Consider the following 24,003-nt stretch of genomic DNA (forward strand, 5'->3'; position numbering starts at 1 on the left):
TCAAAGAGATTAGTATACTCCTTTATGAAGTAGTTAACCACTACAACACAAAGACCATCGAAAGCATCGAAAAAGGGAAGAAAGGAACAAAATGGAAATATAGAAGGATCTAATGAGGAGATAAAAATGATTGAAGTAGAGGGATGAAGAGGAACAAAAGTGAAAGGAATGAAAGAAATATAAAGAAATATTATATAAAGGAGAAAAGTCTCAAAGTCACATTTGACATAGTTGCACCTTAACCAATCCATACTAAGGATGAAGTCAAAAGCTTAACTTGCCACCACTTATAATAATTACAACTCTAAACTCAAGAGCCATTACCATAAAGAATGAAAATTGGCTCTATCACACAACGCAAATGTAGATGGCAATGTGTGGCAATAGGCCGATCAATAGAAAATAAAAATATGTCTATATCAACCAATATGGAAAGAAGAATGAGAAGCCTCAAATGAACCCTTTGATGATACTCCTAAAAGAAATATGGAAGGGTCATTAACTTATTCGCACAAGGTCCCTCTATTATTTATGTGACTTTTTGTTTCTCGGAAACATCTTGGTATCTAAACTTTCCATTGCAGCAGTACCAATAAAACGTTATTGATGCCAAGGTCTCCACATAAAAAATGGAGGTCACCAATCCGGAAAATGCCGACAACACTGATAAGTGTGACTAACTTTATCATACGCCCAACAATAGACATCACAGTCACGATCACGTCCTCGCCCTTATCCTTGAATTCGGGTAGCAGCAGCATCAACCTCCATTGAAATATGACCATCTCCCACAGGAAGTGGAGTTAGAAGGACGTGCAAAGAGAAATGGAAGAAACAACGTCTCATAATGTTATGTCAAGCAAAGAGTATTGTCAAGGGTGGCTAGAGCAAATGCATGCACAAGTCCTACAAGATTTTGACGAAGTGTTGGCCATAATATTCTTAACTTGATCTGCTCTGATATATTTGGCTCCACATGAAGTAAAAGGCTTTAGAAACAAATGCTAAATTGCATTACAAATTCAAATGGCCCTTGGCGAAGATGATGCAATTGTTGAAAAACATTATCACAATCGTTGGCATATCTAAATGCACATTTAAAGATGTCTAGGAGAATGTTTTAATCCTCACAAGTAGTTGCATTCAAACTATTGTATTATTGCAATGTCATCCCTTGAAGACACATGGGAAACTTATGCAAACACCAAATATCATCCCAAAAATGATATGTGACAATCACCTTAAAGTGATCAAACCAATAGTACATATCATTTCCAGATTCTAACAGAAGAACTCCGGTCGGATGCAAGGATTGATAGCAAGACCAAAAGGAGCTATACCATATGCTATGAATGTTACCATCAACTGAATTTAGATTATTCAATTGCAATTACATACCATTGAGTAATTGAATCAATTGTTACTTCAAAGCCAAAGGAAGAAATTACTACTCTACCATAAAGATGAATGAAAAAGAAAGAACAAAAAGAAGAAGTTAAGAAAAAGTATATGAAAATGGAGATTTAAACAATGCAAAAGCTAGATCTAAACAAAAATTCTAAATCCTAACAACAATCAAAGTTGCCCTTTATCTCCACCAATGTGAGTGCATGGAACCTCACAATTAATAAAAAATACAAGATTTATTTCAATATTAAATGGAGAATATCCTAGAATATACAAGCATATTCTATATATATATATGATGTAGTGGTATTATAAAGTTTATAAATTTTAAAGTATTTATAATTTATAAACATTCTATTGTTTGGTTTAAATTTAATTTCTTTTCAATAAGAAGTTCGGATCCCTGAATCATTAGTAAGCAGCAGCAGCAGCTGTGCGACTTTTTTCCATGTTGCACGATCATACATCTGGACGATGTGGCATCCCAAACAAGGCGTTGATCCTTAAAGCCCAGTCATTGTGCCAGCTTGTACTCTTGGCTTTCTTTCCAGCAAAACTATAACTACAGGCCGAGACAAGAGGAGGAGAAGGAAGTTCATCTGTGAAGAACTATCCAGCAAGCGCTACAGCTCTGTGGACAAGTTCATGCTATGGAGGTTTGGAAACAAACGTGGCAACCTCGAAGAGACGAGTACAGTGGTATTGGGGCAAAGCTTTTCAGACTAATGAGGCTAGAAGGTGTCCGAGTTGACAAAATTGCGTTCACATCGTGCCGGCAGCAGCAGCCTCAAGTATGGATTGCTGCTGCATGGCAATCTCAAGTCTACATAACAGCTTCAAGAAAAAAGCTTTGCACCACCTTTCTCAGCCTTGGTCTGTGTCGACGTGGTCCACAAGCAGAGCAACATCCTCTTGACTCAGGCTCTCGGCTCTTGAGCAGCCTCTTGCTCAAGGTCGGGATGGCGCAAACGTTTGACCGGAGCAAGGACGGGCTCCAGAACTGATACATTCCAACCATTAGATTCTGAATGGCGATCACGTAGAAAAAAAAGCATTGTTCTAGAGAATGTAATAGCTTGAAGATGTCAGGGTAACCAGTGTACGCCCCGTTTTGTGTTATAAACTATCATGCTGCACTGCTGCTGCCAACGTTGCAGTCATTCACGACATGACGTGTGGAATTTTCTTTCTCTCTTTTGCCGAATACAGATTTGCTAGCAACACATAAGCGGAACCATTCGATGGGTCCAAGCCCAAGACGTTTTGACTCGCAAAACTTCCTCGCTTCTCATCCCTGTGACTCTTACAGGCTCCTAATAGACACGTCCAGTCTAAATTCTCGGCCGCAAATGGCATGGTGGCTATGAGTTCTTCAGCCTCGCTCAAGTAACCAGCTCGACTGAGCAATCCCAGCAAGCAGCTGTAATGCTGCTTCTTGTGGGCCATTTCAAAATCAAAGCAAATCGATCGAAACAAGCTTCTTCCAGAGAACACGTCTCCTTTGTGTGACCACGCCAGGAGCACACACAAAAATGTGACTTCGTCCGGGGTTTCCACAAGGTTCATCTCGTAAAAGAGCTGGATCGCTTCCCTTGACTCTACATTTTGTGCGAAGCCACCAATAATCGAGTTCCAAAGGATTGCATCTTGGCTTAGCAAGCCTTGAAATGTCCTTTTGGATCGATCGAGATGACCGTTTTTGGCGTATGCAGTAAGCAAGGCAGTCCATGATATTAGATTTCTGATTTCCATTCTATCAAAAATTAGTTTCGCTTCTTTAAGGTAACCATGTTGTGCGAAGCTTGACAGCATTACATTGTAAGAACTTAGGTCTTTTTCTTGCATAGAATCAAATAGGCACTTCAATTCCTCCAAATGCCCGGCTTGGGCGTACATATCTAGCATCACATTCCACGAAATTATGGAATGTTCTTCCATTTGATCAAAGATAAGCTTACTGTGCTTAAGATACCCGTTTTGTGCGTAAGCTGACAACAATGATGTTAACGCGTACAAGTTAATCTCGGGCATTCTCTCAAACAGCTCCTTTGCTTTCTCCACTTGGCCGTGTTGGGCAAATGCCGCAATCATTGCCGTCCACGTGTACGTGTTGGTTTCTTTCATAGCATAGAATATTCTTTCGGCATCTTTAGAATGTCCCGATCGCGCGTAAGCTATTAGCATGGCGGTGCACGACACAAGATTCCATTCCGGCATAGAATCGAACATTCTCTTTGCAAAACCCAGATGCCCGCTTTCGGCATATGTTATCATCATGTCCGTCCACGTATAGATGTTCCGTTCCGGAATGGAATCGAACGTCTTTCTGGCATTCATCAGGTGGCCATTCTGGCCGTACGCCGACATCATGGCCGTCCACGCTACAGTGTCGTGTTCCGGAATGGAATCGAACAGCTCTTTAGCTTCCTGGAGATTCCCCGCCTGGGCAAATGCCCAAAACAACGCAGTCCAGGAGACGAGATCGCGCTCCGGCATTGCATCGAACAGAGATTTTGCGCGCGCTAGCCTCCCACCACGCGCGTGCCAAATCAACACCGTCGTCCAGGCCACTAGATCAGTCTCGGGGAATCGATTGAAGAGCTCCTGGGCCTCGTCCAAGAGCCCCAATCGCGTCAGGGCGTTGAGCAGCAGCGTCCAGGAGACAAGGTCCCTTCCGGGCATCGAATCGAAGAATTGCTTGGCATCGTGGATGCTGCCGATCGACGCCAGTGCGCCCAGCATCGCATTCATCGCAAAGAGCCCCCATTCCTTCATGGCGTTGTAGACCGCCCAGGCTTCTTCCAGGTGCCCATTGCGGGTGTAGGCCGTGAGGATCGAGTCCCAGGAGAATTTGTCCCTGCTCTTCATCGCATCGAAGATCAATCGGGCTTGCTGGGCGCTGCCGCATCGCCCATAGGCCTGGATCATCACATTGCAGGTGTAGCAATCGACGTCCAGGCCGTCGCGACGGATCTGGGCGTGAATTTGATGAGCTTCGGCCAGGGAATTGCAAGACCTAAGCCGCTGGATCAAGGAACCTCCCATGAACGACGGTTGAATATGCCTAGAAGATTCTCTCGGGGCATATACTATTTTTCCCTTGGAAGAAATTTTAGGGTTCCTTAGAGAAAATGAGAGAAACGCGTTACTCCAGAGTCCCGACGAGCGAGGGATTGAGCCGATCGCAGGGCGGGAGGAGAAATTTTGATGATTATGGCCCTGCTGGCGAGGATCTGCGGTTTAGGTATGATATCCCCGATCAAGTGCCTTGGAAATCGATCCTGCTAGCAATCGGCTTGCTGCTCTGTGGGACAATTTTCATCGTAATCTCGCATCTGATATTCACGGCTCACATCGGCGGAGAGACATCGCAGGCGTTTGGGTTCTTGCTGCTGGGAATTCTAGTTTTTCTACCAGGTAAGGAGTTTTTCCCTTCTTTGAGTTTCATATCTTGTGTGGCTGCTCGTGGCAGGGTTCTATGAGACGAGGATCGCGTATTACTCGTGGCGTGGGTTCAAAGGGTACTCTTATTCGCGAATTCCAGCTTATTAGCTAGGAGGTACTTGTGTCTATCCTTTCTCGATTTCTCTTAACTCTGAATCTCAATGTATTTTATGCTTCTTCCATCTAGAGTGCTTTTTCCATTTCATCTAGAGCTTTTCTTCCATCTAAAGTGTGCACTGTGCTACCTTCTCTACAAGGAACCCGGTTTCTTGAGAGCCTTCAGCAGACCATAGGAACATCCCCGGTACTTTGCGTGTCTTTTTTATCTCTTCCACAGCTTTGAAAAATTCCGCTCCTTGCACTCCTCGTCCCGAAGTCCCGTCGATTTCTAGACTGACCATCAGCTTGTTCTCGTCGAATCCCTGGGCTATCCAGTGATAGAGTTGCACGTAGTCGTATGCATTGGTGACGTTGCTGTAGGAGTAGAACTGGAAGTTGATGTAGTCGAACTGGTCGCCATAGTACCGGAGGAGGCTCCGGTAGTAAGGGGCCGAAGCTCCGTAAGGTGCGATGGTGGCAACGCTGATCACTTTGTTCCTCTTGAGAGCCTTGATCAGTTCTCCGATGCAAAACGGGAAGAGACGTAAGTTGCTTGGGTCGTCCATGCTTTCGTAGTCGATGTCGACGCCGTCCAGGTGATACTTTTGCACGAGCGCGCTAATGGACTTGACTGCGTTGTCGATCCACAGGTCGGCGTCGGAGGGGTCATACCAGCGAACGATCCAAGGATCCGACTGACCATCGACTTGTAAGCTGTAGCCAGCCAGACTGAGCAGGACTTTGACGTTTTGGTGCTTGGATTTTATCGCAGAGACGCTCTCTGGCGTGAGACCATCACTCCAGTAGCTGATGAAGCTCCCGTTTTGAACGATTCCGGAACGATTTGCGTCGATGGCGAAGGAGAGGATGAAAAAGTGGTCGACATCTGGTGACACTGGAACGTCGTCGAAGGCGGTGGAGTTTCCCATAGCACCAATGTAATCCATGACCACGGGGCGTTGGCCGTATCTGGGAGAAACCAGTTTTCGGAAGCAGGAAGAAGCACAGATCTCCTCGCCAACGATCAAGCTGCTGCAGTTCGTCTTGGGATTGAGGAGCATGAAGTCTTGGAGTGTCAAGTTAAGAGCTTGACTGAGCGACAGACAAGTGTCTCCCTTCTCGATCTCCCGCAACTTGCCACAGGTATGTGCTCCACCTGCTGATTCATGGCAGGGTAAAACCACAGCTTTGAGACCAGTTGCTAAGAAAAAATGGACTTACAGGTGATGGCGGCAACCAGGAAGCACGCAACGAAGAGCGGTGGCTTCATCTCCATCATCCGTACAAGACAAAAGGTACGAAGTTTTATCTTCCTCTCGTTCTTAAGTCGTGGATTTTATAGAGGTTTGTAAGCGAATGCTGTTTTTTTGCAGGCGGCGGCCGTGAGAATCTGGCAATAGAGTAAGCGAGCTCGCGAAGCTGTTAAGTTGGAGAAGAGGAGAAGAGAGAATCATCTTGCGGAAGCATTGAATCTGGGCAGTGTTTTTTGCGACAAAGGTTCCAAAAACTGGGACGATGGATTGGTAAGATTTTTGGATCCACACTGTCTGTCCGCAGCTGTTCAAACACTGTGGGTTTGACAAGTGTTGGATGTTCGTAGCGCTGCTGCTCAATCCTTTTCTTCCTCCAGGTTTGTTGTATTGTTTGCTTTGCTGAGGAAAAAACAATTCGATGAACTCCAAACTTCTTAATGTTTAATGTATCCAGGAATCCATTTTAACACTAATCAAGTATAACAACACTTAAAAGCAAACTAATCCAGGCTTTAAAAAACTAATTTAAAATCTAGTCATCCATTTAAACAACGCTTAGGTGAAATTAATCTGATTAAAACAGAATTAATCCAGTTTAACTAAATGCGAGCATATACCAGAGCTTGACAGAAAATATTCTTATTTCAAATTTCTCGGTTTTGCGCGCCAGACGCCGCCCAGCGAAGAACCACCGATCGCAGCACCTGGGCAGTCGCGCTCGCCGGATTGGCATCCACGAATTGCTGCGCCGCCGCCACCGCCCTCGTCACTTGCCCATGGATCTGGAAGATGCCCACAAACCCCACCCACGCCACCTCGTCGGGCAAATAGGGCATGGCGGCCATGAGCTCCTCGGCGCGATCCAGCTGCCCCACTCGCCCTAGCGCCTCCATCACGCAGCAGTAGTGCTCCAGCCGCGGCGCGATCGAATAGTCGCTCGCCATCGCCTGGAAGATCGATCGGCTCTCTTCCACGAGCCCGGCGTGGGCGCATCCATTGAGCGCGCCCAGGAAGGAGCCGTCGGACGGGGAGGACGATCCCTCGAGCAGCATCGCGTGGAGCAGCGCGACGGCGTCGGCGCCATTGCCGAATTGCGCGTGCGCGGCGATGATCGCGTTCCAGGCCGCGAGATTGCGGTGTTCTTGGGGTTCTTGGCCCTGTTCTTGGCGATCTTGGAGCGCTAGGGTTTGGAAGATCTCGTGCGCTTGATCCAGGCGGCCGTTCTGCGCGTAGGCGGTGATGATCGCGGCCCAGGTGTTGGAATCCTGCTGTGGCATCGCGTCGAAGATCTGCCTCGCGGTCTCGGTGTTCTTGCCCAGCGACAGGGATGTGATGAGGCAATTCCAGGACGCGATGCTCTGGGCGGGCATTCGATCGAAGATGGCTTTGGATTCCTGGTAGCACTGCGCGTGCGCGGTGATGAGCGCGTTCCAGGCCACGAGATCGCGCTGGGGCATGGCGGAGAAGAGGGATTTCGTGGCGGCCAGGTCGCCGCGCTGCGATCGCGCTAGCAAGATCATCGTCCAGGAGACCACATTCCGGGCGGGCAATCGCTGGAACGCCTCTTCCGCTGTAGCGAAATGATTCGAGGACTGGAGGAGAGTCTGGATGAGCGAGCTCCACGCTACCACATCTCTTCCGGGCATTTGATCGAAAGCTTTCTTCGCCGCGGCCGGATTGGAGCTCGCTCCATGCGCCGTGACGATCGCATTCCAGGCCCAGGCATCGCGAGCAGGCATGAGCTCGAAAATCTCCACCGCGCGGTGGATCTGCCCAGCGGCGATCACCGCCTGGATCACGCTGCTCCACGATGCAATGCTTCGATCGGGGCAGTCGTGGAAGATCCCCTGCGCGGCATCCGGGTTGTCAAGGCAAGCCGAGAGGATCGCGTTCCAAGAGACGCCATCGCGGGCGGGCATGCGATCAAACGCTCTATTGGCGAGATGGGTATCCCCCTTTTGGGCATTTGCTGCGACGAGTGAGTTCCAGGAGCGAAGATCTCTCTCGGGCATGAAATCAAAGGTGTTCTTCACGTCCGAGAGATTGGATCCCAGCGAGAAAGCCCAGATCATGGTGTTGGACGAGACAGAATCGCGGCGCGGCATTCGATCGAAGGTGTTCTTGGCGTGGCCCAGATGCCCATTGCGGGCATACGCGGCGATCATCATGTTCCAGGAGGAAAGGCCTGGATGGCGCATCTGGGAGAAGACGAGCCGGGCGTCCTCCACGCTGCCGCACTTGCCATACATTTGGAGGAGGAGTTCGTCCAGGAGCTTGTCCCCGTTGTGATCGCTGTGGAGGATCTCGAAGTGGAGCGCCCGGCCGGTGGCCAGATCGTTGGCTCTTGCGCATGATTTGAGGAGGGTGGCGAAACTCTCCCTGGTGGATTCAACCTGGAAGAAGCTCTTGCCTCCCGTGGTTGATCGAAGGCAAGTTTGCATCTAGACGAACTCATCTCTTATAAGATATTTGGATACTAAAAGATTTTTAAAGGTTTGCTGTTACAAGCGCTATAAGGAATTTGGAGCCTCGCTAGATTGATTTTTCTCCTCGAACTTTGGGAGTTTAGAAGCTCAAGGCTTTGAACCGAGAGCTTGTGCTCAGGTGATGGAGCTCGACGTTCAGGTGGAGAGGCCTTCTCAGTAGTGGAAGACATGGGGCTCATTCTCAGAAACATGCATGCTCAATTCACTCAAACCACACCAGAAAAAATCTCATTTCTCTTCTTCCTTTCTGTTGGCATTGTTCTAGACACATATAATTCGTATTCTATAGAGACACAAGTGCAAGGAAGCCATGGAAGAAGTTGTGTTCATATTTTTTCTAGGAGCACAACTTAGCCAGCAAAGAATGCTCTGGTTTGCGTTTTCTCCGTGGTGAGAATTCTTGCTTCACATTCTGACTTTCGTTACCTATTCAGCGAATAAAAGGGAACAAGCTGCGACGGACAATATGCTAAACGAGATCCTTTTACTTCAAGTTCAACCAGATTACGTGTCCAAACGAGCTCAGTCATATTCCGTCTGTGACGTATTTGCCTTCATTTCCATCCTCCGGACCAATGCAGAACACAACAGCTAAAGCATAGTATGCTTGTTTCAAAGATGGTGCGTCGTTTCCATAGAAGAGCTCCACCAATCTGTGCCAAAAGATAGAACACCTTTTCTGCAACAAAACAAAAACAATGAAGAGAGAAAAAAAAGAAAAGAAGGAGCAACCTTCTCGAGCTCAAAGCGCGCAAGCTTGAGCACCGGGAAGCGCTGCAATCGCTGCATGTCGATGATCGCCGCTGCAAAGGAGAGAGGAGAATAAATGCCAGGGTTCGATCGGCTAGGGTGAGCTCACCGTGAAGGAATTTGCCCACGATTCGCACGATTCTCCTGCCCTGCTTGTCGCGGCCATGGACGCGAATTAGCTGGAGCGCTTCCAGGTCATCGAATGCGCCGCTCGCATCTGATTCCACGGCTTGAATCTCGGCCCCATCTTCATGAATTTATTTTTTCTTAGATGGCCAGAGATCCTCAGCTATATCAACTGCGGCATTGATGCGATATCTTCCTCTTGCTCTCGGATTATCGGCATACACTGCAGCAAGAACAGCAGCTCACGGGACATGAACGGATATTCGTTTTATATATGACTAAACCTTAAACCCTAGTAGGGCTAGATGCGAAGATTTCCAATGCCGGTATGATCGCTGTAGAGCGCGTGGTCGCTCCCATCGATCGTCGAGTGCGTGTTCCCAGCAGCTGATTGATGATGCTCGCCGCCGATGATCGATCCACAGTCAGGGCACTGCGATGTCTGCATTGGGCCGCCGCATTCTCCCACAACATAGACATGACCGTTTGGACACTGGTACCAGTGCCCTCTGGCTGAGAACTCGGCGCTCACGGCTTCCACTACCTGGTGAGTTAGTCGTTTCTCCGCCATTTCTTTCAAGCGTTTGGCGCTACCGTTGGTGCTGTCGTGCTTGAGAACGATCTCACAGAGTCTCACAGCGTCGGAGAATTCTGTCAGGCTTGTCAGTGCCGATCCCCACTGGATGAGCGCTTGGATCGTGAGAGACCGGCTTGGAGCTGCGACAAAGCTCAAGTCTAAGCTGCTGGGGACCGGAGTGTATGGCCTCTTGAGTCGTGGCACTGGCAAACTTCGGATATCTGCGGCAAGGCTGCTTCTCTTGGCTATAAATCGGAGGTGAGTAACTGCGTACCCGAATTCTTTCAAGCCGCATAGAGCTTGAGCCATTCCAAGGTGTGCTTCGAAGTTCCCGGGCTGGTTTTTGATGACTTCCGCAAAAATTTGGAATGCCTGCCTGTATTCTTTCCTGCTTAGCATGGCCATTCCTGCTCTTGTCTGCTCATGTCCATAAACTTTCATCTTGACGAGCTCTATCTGATGCAGTTTTTTCTTCACTACGTTCGCATAGCGGAAAGACTTCCGAACAGGCGTCTTGCATGCGGGGCTGCAAAGAAACAAAAGAATAGATTAACATCGAATCAAGGTGGTCAACTTACCAGAACTTAAGGACGATTGCTTTGGAAGAAGTTTCCGCACTGTCATCCATATCCATCCATTGATCCAGTCCAGTTACTTCGAAGATGTGGCCGCAGTCCAGAAGCTCCACGAATCTGTCGGAACTCTCGCATTCCTCCAACGTCAGCTGTGTGATTGCATCGAAAGTACCAGGTTGGCAAACGCGGCAGGCACTTGGGCAAGGCTCTCCACACAGGCCGATGCAGGGATGACCACAGACGAGCCGCTTCGTGCATGGTCTGTCACAGCGTGGTCTCTGGCAGATCTCGCAGCAGAGAAGCGTGCAACTGAAGTGCCGGCAGTTCCAGGAACAAGGCTCGAGGCACTGCTTGCATGGTGCTCCACAGATGGCGGCGCATCTGCTGTGCAAGCAGCGTTTCTGGCAAGGCTCCGAGCAAGGTGGACATGAAGCGGAGCACCTCGCTTTGCATTGGTGTCCGCAAAAGAGATCTCTTTTGCACGGCCGCTGGCATGGTATGTGTTCCGTTCCTTGCTTGCATTTACCACATGTTCCTTCACATCTGTGTTCGCAGTCTGGAAGGATATCTCTGCACGGCTTAAGGCAGGAAAACGTCCGTGGATCTTGAGGACACATCATCTTCGTCGCATGGCCGCAGGGCAGTTCTTTGTGGACAACTTGCCTGCACGACTTTGCACACGGCAATCCGCAAGGCTCCGGACAGGCATGGCCGCATGAGAGTAACTTCTTGCATGGACTCCGACAAGTAAGTTTCGCAGGATCAGTCGAACACGGCACTGATTGTTCGTGTCCGCAGGTTGGAAGCGTCTTCAGCACCGGTTCTTTGCATGGCGGACAGGCCGGGTCTTCCCTCCCGTGGCAAGACTTCACGCAACGATGGGTGCATCCGTCATATGGCTTGAGGCACATCTTCGGACATATAAAAGTGTCGTGAGATTCCGGGTGACACCTTCTCGGGCAGGCATGGCCACACTCCAGCTGATATTCACAGGGTCTGCTGCAGCCACCATCGCCAACCTGGAGAAAATCCTCGGGATGCTGCACGCTCGTTTCCACACCTGGATGGTTCTGGCAGCAGAGGACGAGCTTGGAGCCCATAAGTCCGTCTTGGTGGAGACCGTGAAGTATGCCTTTCCAGAGAGGACTTTTGAGCGCCAGCAGCTGTGCATTCCCAAAGATATACAGTCCCTTGCGAGCTCTGGAGAGCGCCACGCAGACGCGGTTGCCAGTTTTGAGGAAACCAATGGTGCCTTCGTCTTCCTTACCAGGTACCAGGTTGCTCCGGACCAGCGACAACAGAATGATATCGTTTTCTTCTCCCTGAAAATCATCCACACTGGACACTCTCGGCATCCAACTATCCGTGGCTTCTGAGTTTTCGGCTTCAGGTCCAAGCGGTCTTCCCGTTACCCGGCGACACTGAAAGCGGTCTTTCAGCCTTCTGCTTATCTCCTGGACCTGTCCCTTGTACATGGTCAGTATCGTTATATCTCCTGGGGCGTATGCTTCTTGTTTGAGGAGATAGCTGCAGAGCTCCACAACAAGCTTGGCCTCCGCAAGGTTGACTTTACTTCCAGCTTCGTGACCGGCTTCTTCAGGTGCATTGTGATCGAGGAAGAACAAACTCGACTTGACTCCCTTCACGTCCTCATACTCGAGTACAGAAGGGTGGTTCCTCAGCTGTGGATAGATGGACGAGATCAGCTTCGCAATGCAAGGCTTCATCCTCCTCTGCGTCTTCAGTATGGTGTGCTCGACTCCGCTCTGTACCAGCCTCTCAAACATGGAAACGTCCAACTTATGCCTCTGAGCCAGCCTGAAGGTGGCGACCGATGGCCGCAGCTGCAAGTGGTCGCCGATGAGGATCAGATGTTTGGTATACGGGCTTATGCAAGCAAGGATGTGGCTCTCCAGTACCTCTGCTGCTTCTTCCACGACCACAATCTCAGGTTTGAGCGCTACGAGAATGTCATGCAAACGAGCAGCGGCGGTCGTGGTCATTCCGATGACTTTCGCCCTCCTCAGCAAACTCAACTGGACCTCACTATCTGCTGCCTTGCACTCAATGCAAGCGGCCTCATACTCCTGTTTGAACCTGGTAAGTTCTTTCTGAGCGTTGGCATGTATCTCATCAAGCCAATACTCGTGCAGCCTCTTTCGTTCCCTCAGAGGAAGGCTCCAAACGTCAGGATAATCTACCAGGAGCTCAAGTGGAACCTCGTCACGGTGTGCATTGTTCACAACTGGATCCTGCTGCTGCTCAACTGCTTCAACCGGACGACTCCGACGCCGAGTCTGGACGTGTACCCAACCACCGCCCCCTGGAGCAGCCAAGCCTTGGGTACGTCTCCCTTCTTCGCGGGGAACATTTACCGTTTGGTCATGCAGGTCCGCTGCTTCGACTTCATCATCCAGAACGACATACCTGTTAGCTACTTGCTCAACTCTTCGAGCTGGAACATCAACGTATCTGAGATTTTCAGCTTCCAGCCAGGCTTCTACCACCTTCTTTCCTGCTAATGCGCTCGTGCGTCCCAGGTAGAATAAATTTGTTATCTGATCTTCTGTCGCTACACCGTGAAGAAGAGTTTCTGACACATAGGGAAGATTCAGCTCATCCACACACCGGCGTATTTCTGCCTCTAGTCGCCTCCGGTCGTCTCTAGCAGCCACTGCCTTTCTCACGTAAGCTCCCTGCACATCCCGGTTCTCCCTTGCCAGCTGTACAAGAGTCTGCAGGTTGCGGCCATCTAGCTGCTTGTTTTTGCTTCGACCTCCTATCCTGATCACATTTTTCTCAGAACGAAAAACTCCTTCCAGGAACTGGTCCAGTGCATGGTTCGTATAGCAGACAATCAAAACAGGTCCAAAGAGGTCGGGAACATCTTCTGCAGTGCTAAAGTGTCCTGTCTTTGTAGCCTCCCTCTTTAGATTTGCAAGCAGCAACTTCACGATAAGCATCCCGACGAACGTCTTTCCAGTGCCGGGTGGTCCTTGAATCAGTGCGAGGTTTTTCGTCAAAGCGTGCTTCAATGCTGCGACCTGGCTCGAGTCCAGGGTTGAGTTCCACTCAGGCCAATCTTGCAGTATATGAAACTTGAACTGACCGAATTCTTTCGTGCCTCCAGGGAAAGCAGAGCTGAAGTCGTATCTATCGCCCTCTGCTCTCTGTGACAAGTACGCTGGCTCCTTCACATGCTTCTCTAACGATATCAAATGCGACTTGAAAGGTATGTTTTCCATGTCCTCTCGTTGCAAGCTTTTCAAAACATGAGAATAAGCTTCGAAGTATGCTGCTGCAGACTCGACCATGACGTATTTGGATGATGCGTCGAGATCACTTCCATCTAAAAGACGAAGGTCCACCATATTCTGAGCCAACTCTTTCCTTCCTGCCACCGTTGCCCAGGTAATGGTCTGAAAGTTATCCCTTGACATGCACAGCAAGGAGCCAAACATCAACCGTTTGCTCTGCTCCCAGTTTATCTCCCTCGTTTTGTTCCTGACTTTCTCTGCAACGAACGACACCTTGTTTTCTATCCCGTTTAGTGTGAAACGTACTCCTTTCAGCTCCACATTGCTATATATCCTCACCTCCGCAAAGTATCCTCCCTGCCTGTTTATGTACTGCTTTATCCCTTGCCTGAGTGGATTGATGAAGTCCTCTCGCAGCAGCCGGAAGTGCGTCTCTAAGTACTCCAGAACTGAGGTGTAACGAAGCCCAACTTTGTTGACCGGAACTGCGGTTGGGATGACGCTGAGGAGCTCGTCCTTGCTGGGAATTATCGGTATCTTGCGGAACTCCGGTCCCTGCATCGTCATTCCACGTAAGTTTTTCGAAAAACAATCTCTTTTCATCAGAACTTGCCTGTAAACTTGCGTCAGGATCTGATGTGGCCATTTGCAGCCAGAGTTTTCTCCTGTGCTCGAGCAGTACGCCCAACCTTTCGGCTAGCTCGTCCCTCAGGGGCGTTTCCGGAAGCTCTGCGATCAGCTTCTCGGCGGCGTCTAGGGGGAGATACTTCCATCCATCGGAAGTTCGCAGCTGCAGCTCTTCAATCAGCAACAGGTATGGCTTCAAACCTTCGTCCGTGCGTGGCATCTGATTGTTCATGTGAGCTTGGAGCTGCATCGCATACCTCGACTCGGCCAGAGATCCATATATCTTATTTGTCTCGTGCCTGAGCATGCTAGACCGCATTTCATCCCTGGTCAGCAGCTTCGCGAGCATATCAGCCGCCTTGCGCGTGAGCTGCAAGCTTGAAGCTACCTTGCATAGCATCTCTAGTCCCGGTGGCGAGCTCAGCTCCTCGATGTTGTCTGCCGGGGATCTTCCTATCAGATTCTCGAGCCACCTCTCAATCGACCACGCAGACAGCAGCACCGGTCTCACGATGCTGGTACTTCCGGTGCTGCTGTTATTGCTCGAGTGTGAAAACTTGCATCTTAATCCATTTCGGCAGTAGCCACGCTGGAAAAACTTGCATGGTCCTGCCTGACTGGAAGGCTCTGCAGGAGCAAGACCCGTCGCCATTGCTTTCTCTCGCACCGAAAACCTTGGCACGGCCTGGCTCGCAGACATGTCCCCGAGTGCTAGTTTCAGGTCCTCGTCCGTCTCGACTGTGATTGTTTCTCCTTCCGAGTCGCCGTAGCTGATGACGATGCCGCTCGCGCTCTTCAGCTCGCTGAAAGTTTTCTTGATGGTTTCCACCAGAGCCTGCATGCTTAGCTGCAACGTAACCATCACTAATCTGATGCTTTCGTTGTGACACAGCTTCAAACGAAAAGCACGACTGCAAGGTTCTTCCTGGATTCACAAGGCGAAAAGAAAAAAAGGAAGGGTATGGATTAGAGAGAGAGTTTTTTCTTGCTTACCATGGTTTCTTGCAGAGCAGCTGCCGCATGTCGATCACTTCCTCTCCTTCCGCTTGCCATGGCGTCTCGATTCCAAAGGCTTCCAAGACTGTGATCACAGCGTTTTATCTCCTAAACGGCCTCCCGCCCGCTTTCATTACGGTTCACTGGCATTTATTTTATAGATGATCACGCTTGAGGCTTTATTCGCTGAATTCTTTATTTGAGGCCAACTCAGTATTCCATTAGAGCCCTTCACTTTAGGTTCTCTTTGCCCAAAGTCCCTCCCAAAGTTAATATGGGCGGCAGATGTGATTCTGGCTTTACATCTGTTTTATTCCAATCCCTGTCCAAGGTACAATGTCGGCTGCATCCCACGATGCTCGGTGTTAGTGCGTGTTCTGGAGTCCAGAATCTAGACCATCTTTGACACAACATGCATTCAACGTTGTTTACAATGTTCGTAGGAGGACACACACTGTGGTTTAGATTGTACTCGTGTCCATGTAGTTAACTCTCTAGATTCAATTACCTTGTGTTTGAACGTTCTTAGAAAGCGTTGCAGCGAATGAGATTGATCAAGCACACTGATTGGAAGGAAAGTCACAAGCTATATCTGTTCCTTCAATTTTCCCAGGAATTTGATTGTTCATGAAGAAGTTCGGTCGATATGAAGATGACGATACAATCAAGTGACACATAAATTCTCACAGTGCGTGTGCACGTGGATTTATACGCGTGTGAAGATTAGAATACGACTGTGTCACTCTGGCCTGGAGAACCATGCAAAAGTAAAGGAAAATTTGAGAAAAAGAGAGTTTTTGTGTGTCGCCGCGAGCTCCATTATCTGGAGCACAATTTCTCGGTTCAAAGCCTTGAGCTCCTCTGAACTCCCAAAGCTCGAAGAATTCACTTGTAAAAAAAGGTCGAGAAGTCCGAAGGCTACTTTCAGGGCAGCTGATGAGAGTGCAGCTAGGAATAAGAATCAGTCGAGCTTGGAACAAATGCCCAAACTGGGCAAATGGCTTGCGCGGAGGGTGAGAAAGAGGAGCTCGACGGGGAGACAGAGTTGCTCCTTGCACGCCGACATTTTGGACAGAAGCCATCGAACTTGCTGCGGGCTGACGGCGGAGATGCTCAACGCGTAGAGCCTTTGGGGCTGCAATACGGCTGGTGCTGAAAGAAGCTGGCGGAGGCCTGCAAAACAAGCGGATGGAGTGCTAGGCGCGCCCACCTGTTGCTTGAGGAACACGACATGATCTGGATGAGCACCTCATCCGGCACAGCAGCACCGCATCAAAACCAAGAAAACGAGAAGATTGAGCTCGAGCTCCGTTGTGACCTCGATGTGCAGAAAAACCTTGTTGCTAAAAAGCTATGAAAAGCTATTACCCTGTCATGGTGAGGATGAGGGCCTGAGCTTTTGTTCAGATCTGGCTCGAGCATTGGAGCTAGGTCAAGTGTGCAAGCAGTGGAGGAGCTACATGCCGAGACTGGAGCTCAACTTTGTTTCCTGATGATCCCGAGGTGATCGAGGCTGCTTTGTGCAGCACCCTGCGTGAAAGGTCGCCGCCTGTCAACATTTCTAGGCTCTTTGAGGCTTTAAAGCAGGTTTCGTTTTGTATCCAACGGCTGCAACCTGCCCGAACTCACACTCTTTCTAGAAATCACGTATCCTAGAGAAGTTGAGCTGGACGGATTGGTTCCCTGCTGCTTGAAGGTGAAGTCAGTTGGTTATGGAAAATCCAAGAAGTTTTCCAAGTTTGTGAGTTCGTGCCCTGCTCTAGAGATGCTTGTGCTCTACTGGTCAGCCGAAATCGTGCTCCAAAGTTCCAGTCTCAAGTTCCTTAAGTGCCTTGGAACTACGTGTTATGACAAAAGCCTCATACTGAATGCTCCCAACCTCGGATATGGGTATGTTTTGGTGGAGTAATGGAAGATTGGACTGCATAGTTTGAGGCAGCTAAGCTCATCTGCTGAGGGAAACTGGTGGTTCATGGCTGGCGTGCAACATCTTTCTGTCGAAAGGCTTCCACACATCGGAGTGTCTCATGTTTGATATTTGTTTATTGACAAGATCGTGGAGGCATTAAACTCTTTTGATTCGTGGTTTTGACTTTCGGCCAGCCGTAACGAACCGAAAATTTGAACTGAGAATGCCGTCTTTGGAAAGGGTGGTCGGAGACTGCCATGCTGCAAAGCAAGCTACCGACATAGAAAGCTTTGTTTCCAGCTTTCTCAACTTAAAACGATGTTGTTTTCAACAGGTACCAAGCCATATATTGTTCATGTAATGCCTGACACTTCCGGCATCAGCTGTGGAGATTTGTGAGTGCAGTAATGCAACATTTGGAAATGGTAAATGCTCTGGATGAGACACTGAGAAACGTATGTTTATGATTCCGAGCTATCGCAAGTCTGTCAAGCTCAATCCTGAAGAGTTCGTGACAGACTTCCATCCAGAAAACTATGGGATTTTGGACATAGTGAGGGACACACTAGTCCCAAACGCAACCAACCTCAGCTGCACAAGCTGAATCTATACCGAGCTGGGGACTACTTCAAAACAGACATAGATACACCTCAGGATGGCCTCGTTGCATCTCTGGTGTAGTGCTTCCGGGCAATCACAGTGGTGGGAAACTTATAGTGCGACATGGAAAAGTGGAGGAGACACTTCAAGTCGAGGAGAACCAGAGCAGCAACAATATCCACTGGGCAACGTTTTATTCTGACTGTGAGCATGAAGTGGAGGAAGTTAAATCGGGATATAGGCTCACGTTGACATTCAAGAAGTGTCACACTCTCATCCCAAGGACTATAGCTTGTTTTTTAGGGTTCTGTATGAATGTAGTATTTTTAACCATTACTTAAGCTTGTTTAAATTTAAGAAATTAATCGCTAAACATGTTTATAGTTTAGAAATATTTATTTAAGCAAACTTGTGAGTGGTAATGGATATATTTAAAATATTCTTAGATATTTTTGGGATATTATACCATCTAATGGTTGTTATTCGTTTAGATTAATCTTATATTTATATCCTAAACACTTCCCAGTATATTCTAGTTTATTTTATGGTTGAAGATTGTTTTTATGAATTATAAATTTTGTTGATAACACTACTAAACGTTATTGCAATTTTAGTTTTTGTATTTATATATTTGAAATTGTTATTTTTTCTCCAACAATATTCAACAGTAACAGCATCATAATCTTTCTGAATGTCTCATGCAGAGCATCTGCCTTTTCCAAATGTTGCATTACTGCACTCACAAGCAAGCTTCTCAATCTCCGCCAGAAGTGTGATAGAAATCAGGCACTACATGAACAATATGGATTAGTACTGGTTGAAAACAGCATTATATCTACTCACCTGCTGCTTTGTTGAGTATACAATTCGTATGTCATCAATTTTGAACTGGTTGGCCTGGAGGAAGCTCAGGTAATGTGCACTCATCCTCAAACGGTGGAACAAACTTGATTGCTTGAACAAGCTTTTTATCAGCTTCGGAACGTGCTATTCTTACTCGTGGATCACACGGCACATTCTTCCTATACCTGGAAGGCAAGTTCATGAGCAGAAGGAGCTCCAACTTAGGTGATGAGTGAGGATAACGGAAACGAAGCTTTCTATGTCAGTAACTTTCTTTGCCGCATGACAGTCTCTGGCCACCCTTTCCAAAGACGGTATTCTCAGAGAACTTGTTTGAGAATTTGGTATAATCTGCCACAAATTAAGAACCATCTAGAAACCAACTGCCAACCAAAAAATGGCTTATACCTCGACAATGTTGCCAATAAACAAATCTCGAACATGAAAGACATGAACAGCGGTAATATCTTTGATGCGTGAAGCGTCTTTGACAGAGAGATGTCGTACGCGAGCCATGAGCCAAACAGATGAGCTAAGCCTCAAGCTATGCAGCTGGTTCAATCCTCCGTTACTACTAACTTCCACATCCAGGACTTCAAGGTTCGGAGCATTCAGTTTAACGCTTTTGTCATGACGTTCAACTCCAAGACACTTGAGAAACTTGAGACTGGAACTGTGGAGCATGAATTCGTAGAGCAGAGAATCTTGGCCAGTAGAGCACAAGCATCTCTAGAGCAGGGCATGAACTCACAAACTAGGACAACTTCTTGGATTTTCCGTAGCCAGCTGATTTCATCTTCAAGCAGCAGCGAACGAATTCGTGAAGCTTGACTTCTCGAGGATACGTACCTACAATCGATTCACAGGAAATCGAGAAAGAGTGTAACTTCGGGCACGCTGCAGCCACCTTACAGCTGAAAGACCATGGTATGCCGCCGTCGGAAATATAAAAGTCTAAAATCTCAAGTGATGCACGAGAGTGTAAATAGTTCAAAAGCTATGAAGGAAAGGGACAGACACAAAACGAAACCTGCTTGAGAGCAGCTTAGAAATACTGAGAGGCGTGTGTTGATGCGGAGACGGTGAAGGCCAGGCCTTTCACGCAGGTGCTGCACAAAGCAGCCGATTCTTTGGATTTGCTCATTAACTAATGAAAAATTGGCCATCAAACCCAGAGGTTCGTTAGCTGCTGTTCGAGTCAGGATCGCAAGCAGTGGAGGAGCTACATGCCTAGACTGGAGCTCAACTTCTTGCGCAAGTTTCCCGACGTTCAAAGGTAAAAGGTAACTCCAAAGTGGTAAAAGAAGGTTTTGTGGCTCTCTTGCACGCAAAGATGTGGCACGGCCAAGTGTGGAGAGTCACACGGCCGGCACCAGCAACCATCACCGTACTTATGGTGGTGCTTGACTGAATCAAAGGTGGTCTGAAAGTTGTGGTAACGTGCAAGATTTTATGGTGGTGGTCGGAGGAGTCGCTGTAAGAATACGAGCAAGAGCATGTTCTTGAAAGGCATCGATCTGCGGTGGTGGTGATCTCCGTTGAAGATCGAGAAGCTCTCCCTTGAAGACTATATAGTTGCTGGAACTATATGTGGCTATTTTGTGTCAGTAACTGGATCTCCACCTCTTACGCCATCAACCCAAGTAGCTGGATCTACCCTCACTTATGCTGACAATTGCCTTGGCTGCCCCTATCCAGCTCCTCTTCCACCAAGAACAAGGCTAGCTCTATCTCAATGAAATTAATTTGATGGCTCATGGGTTGCGATGGAAAGCGGGAACGAGGCGATGACAAGGTATCTATCATCAAAAGTACTATTAAAGCTTTTTCTTGAATATGCTTTCATTTGGATAGGGACCAGAGCAGCCGATCAAGCGTAGTAAAACATGGATGAAAGCAGATTATATGGCCTTGATACGCCTCAAGCACATGAATACTTGCTGTGCTGGGAAGAAAGGAAAAAGTTGTTATTCTATGTTCAATGGCAGCAGATTGCAAACAAGATGGAAGGTGTAACCATTAGCAGATGCAACTGTGCCTGGCAGAATCTGGTTGTCATGTCCAAGGATCTAGGCGGGACCCTACAGACTATTTCCCACTCTCTAAAGAGGTGAATGGTCACAAGCGATCCTTGTGCATTGCATATGGACCAAGAGATCTTTGAAGCAATGACTTGTTTTCAAGCTTTGCTATTTAGTACACATAATTATTAAAGATGTCCCTTGAAAAATCCTTTTTTTTAAATAATGAGGAATTGAACATATAAAATATTTATTGAAATATATGATATAAAATACTTTTAACAAAATAAAATTCTAACAAATTTAAAACACCTTTGGTTTGCTTATTTATTTTAAATAATATTTATTATTATAAATACAGGTTGTGTATCGAGAGAGAGAGAAACAAATGCTTATCGCATTGTAAATTAAGGCTTTCTCAATGAATTAATAAACAAACATCTCAACTAACCAAAACACATGCAAATGAATCAAGATAAAATAGAAACTTATCAATTGAAGGAGTGATGATGTTAATGTATGTGCACAGACAAAAGAGAATCCATTGATGTTCCATTGAAGTGTGAGATGATGTGTAAGTAAGAAATTAAAGAAAAAAGAAAACAATATAATAACATATTTATAATTTTGTAATTTTCCTTCCTCAACTCACAACTAAGCTTTTTGTGGGGCATTATCACATGAGACTATATTGAAGTGTCACACGTGGCAGTCCACATGATTGGCCACATATAACAACAAATTCATTTGCAAGGAAAATGCATTGAAACTGCCAACAGCTTTGCTAACTTTGACATCCACCACCTGAGCATAGGCAAATGTCAATTTCTAGAGAATAAAGGTAGAAAAGAGAACAAGTTTTGTAAGTTCCTCTTGACATCAATAACTTTCTTAAAGTTTTCCTGGAAGGTATTTAATATTTAGAAAATATCTGCAATTTCTTTGTTCTATTGGTTTGTTAACATCCTTTTTCTACTAAGAATGGAGGTTTTCTTATTCATGTTAAACGGTTTACTTCCACCTAACCTTGTATTGAAGAAAAGCATCCATTGCCTCAAAAACATCTTGGTCCATATGTTTGTGGATCCCACAGCCATAATAGTATTCTCTAGAAAGTGGGAAATACTGTTCAGGATGCCTACTGAAGTGACACTTCAGACTCCTGTACATTATAACAAGAATCCTCCATTCACGGGAGCATTGGCTACCGGTTCTGCTTTGGATTTTCTCCGCAATCTCCTCCAATACAGCTTCACGAGACAAATTCCTTCTTTCTTCTGGCCTCCGCAGGTGTTCCTGGCGCTTACGTATCAAGGCCATATGCTCTTGTTTGCTCCATCCTCCACGACGCTTGATCGGCTCCTCTGTTCCCTATCAGAATACATTCAAGTGCATATTACAAATATTTAATTAAAGAAATACCTTGTCATCATCGCCTCGTGCACGCGTTCCATTTCCATCGCACCCCATCAATGAACAAGACCTAAAAGCTAGCCCACAAAACCTAAAAGCTAGCCCCAGTGACACCACAAAACCCTAAAAAGTGTCAAATGCCACGTGGTCAGCGAGATTTTTATAAACCCCGGTATTTTTGGCATCCGCCTATTATGAATAAGAAACACAAAAGTTTATACTTATACATAAAAGCCATATTTTCTTTGATTCATGGCCTTGCGAAGCTGGGTGCGAAGGTGTAGGCCCGAATGTCTGGAAATTCAGATCTCCCATAGTTGAGACTGGCAAAGAAGACCAGTTCCTCGTCCGAGTGGCCACAATACTCCCACTTCTTCTCCACCAAATGAAACGCTAACAAAGGATACATGCGGCTGGAGACAACGATCACATCGCCTGCTAGATGGGCCATCCACTGTTCACCATGAATGTCAATGTCATCAAGTGGCCACTCACCACCAAGTATTTCCCGGATGAGAGTATGGCTGAGTGTGAGCCATTTACCAAGCTCTTCATCCTTTTCTAGCACGCTTAGAGCAGCTCTCCGTATCCCATCTTTGTCACCTTCCCTGTGAACAAGCAAAATCCTTCTTCCTCTGTAAAGAAAACATCAAACAGGCCAGTTCAAGCCCTCCTCACCTGCCTCCAAAATACTCCCGTCCCAGTAGCCGAAGGGATCTTCACTCACCACTTCCCGCTTCCATGACATAGTGTCTAGGTCGTAAAAGCCATCCTCCTTTGCCTCGTTTTGGTTGTAACCCGGATTATACAGGTCTCCAGCAGTCGTGGATCCCCCCAGCGCCCAGCTTCCGGAGCCAGAATTGTACTGGAGAATGTAGGCCACGTCCTCTTCATCAATGATGTTAAGCACTGCAATCCGGTAGATCCCTGTCTCAAGATCCACATCCATCGCCTCGATCAAGAAAACCTTCTCGGGACACTGGAGCACCTTCCAAGAGTTTGTGAGCGGATTGCCCACAGCCAGAGACCGTGAGCGAGGCCATTTCGTCTCCGGCCACCCAGCAAGCGTGCCACAGACGAGCCCATTTGCCGTGACATGGCTCGCAAACATTGTAGAGGGAACTCCAGGCGGACCGAGAGGCAGAGATGTGGGCTCGAGTGGTCGGCCGGAGAAAGGGCGCCAGAGGACTGCGGATTGGGCGCCACGGGAAAGAATCGTCCGTACCACCCAGGGAATGCCATGATGCTGCTGCTTCCCGTGGCGATCTAGAAACGAGCGAGAGGAAAGAATGCGGTACCAGGAGCAGCAGACCACTCGCATCCGGGCGACGCTGCGGAAATCGAGTCGCAGGAGGACGTCCACAAGCAATTCCTGCTCCCGGAGCCGATCGAAGGCAGAGCCGATCGCCATGCTCGCTTATGCCCTAAATGAAATTCTTTTAATTTCTTTTCATTACAAGGGCTAAAGTGTGCCACGTGGCATGTTTTACTATAAGTTATCATGTTGCGATGGAAAGCGGTGCCAAGAAGAAAGGAGAAGCTTGTTGTTCTATGTTCAATAGCAAGACAAGATGGAATGTCTGGTTGTCATGTACAGGGATCTAAAGTCTTACTTCAGTT

General features: G+C 47.5%; 5 protein-coding genes across 5 annotated transcripts; all 5 read right to left on the minus strand.

The window, feature by feature from the left end:
- Nucleotides 1-1,740: 1,740 nt before the first annotated feature.
- LOC112350458 (pentatricopeptide repeat-containing protein At4g02750-like) lies at nucleotides 1,741-4,452 on the minus strand. Its single transcript, XM_024686685.1, has one exon. The coding sequence runs from the start codon at nucleotides 4,450-4,452 to the stop codon at nucleotides 2,569-2,571; it is 1,884 nt and encodes a 627-aa protein (XP_024542453.1). The 3' UTR covers nucleotides 1,741-2,568.
- A 623-nt stretch (nucleotides 4,453-5,075) lies between these two features.
- On the minus strand, nucleotides 5,076-6,240 carry LOC112350459 (chitinase 2-like). Its single transcript, XM_024686686.1, has 2 exons — nucleotides 6,172-6,240; nucleotides 5,076-6,106 (listed from the first exon to the last, which is right to left on the minus strand). Exons 1-2 carry the CDS (start codon nucleotides 6,227-6,229, stop codon nucleotides 5,076-5,078), a joined length of 1,089 nt encoding a protein of 362 aa, XP_024542454.1. The 5' UTR covers nucleotides 6,230-6,240.
- Nucleotides 6,241-6,847: 607 nt separating this feature from the next.
- Nucleotides 6,848-8,644, minus strand: LOC9633901 (pentatricopeptide repeat-containing protein At4g02750). Its single transcript, XM_024686687.1, has one exon. It carries the CDS (start codon nucleotides 8,642-8,644, stop codon nucleotides 6,848-6,850), a length of 1,797 nt encoding a protein of 598 aa, XP_024542455.1.
- A 1,105-nt stretch (nucleotides 8,645-9,749) lies between these two features.
- LOC9633902 (NFX1-type zinc finger-containing protein 1) lies at nucleotides 9,750-14,541 on the minus strand. The gene is made up of 2 exons (XM_024686783.1): nucleotides 10,721-14,541; nucleotides 9,750-10,668 (listed from the first exon to the last, which is right to left on the minus strand). Exons 1-2 carry the CDS (start codon nucleotides 14,539-14,541, stop codon nucleotides 9,867-9,869), a joined length of 4,623 nt encoding a protein of 1,540 aa, XP_024542551.1. The 3' UTR covers nucleotides 9,750-9,866.
- Nucleotides 14,542-22,540: 7,999 nt separating this feature from the next.
- On the minus strand, nucleotides 22,541-23,794 carry LOC9633904. Its single transcript, XM_024686745.1, has 2 exons — nucleotides 23,062-23,794; nucleotides 22,541-22,991 (listed from the first exon to the last, which is right to left on the minus strand). The coding sequence occupies exons 1-2, from the start codon at nucleotides 23,792-23,794 to the stop codon at nucleotides 22,954-22,956; spliced, it is 771 nt and encodes a 256-aa protein (XP_024542513.1). The 3' UTR covers nucleotides 22,541-22,953.
- Between the last annotated feature and the right edge of the window lie 209 nt (nucleotides 23,795-24,003).

This window comes from Selaginella moellendorffii, unplaced genomic scaffold (assembly GCF_000143415.4).
Source record: "Selaginella moellendorffii unplaced genomic scaffold, v1.0 SELMOscaffold_50, whole genome shotgun sequence".
Lineage (NCBI taxonomy): Eukaryota > Viridiplantae > Streptophyta > Lycopodiopsida > Selaginellales > Selaginellaceae > Selaginella > Selaginella moellendorffii.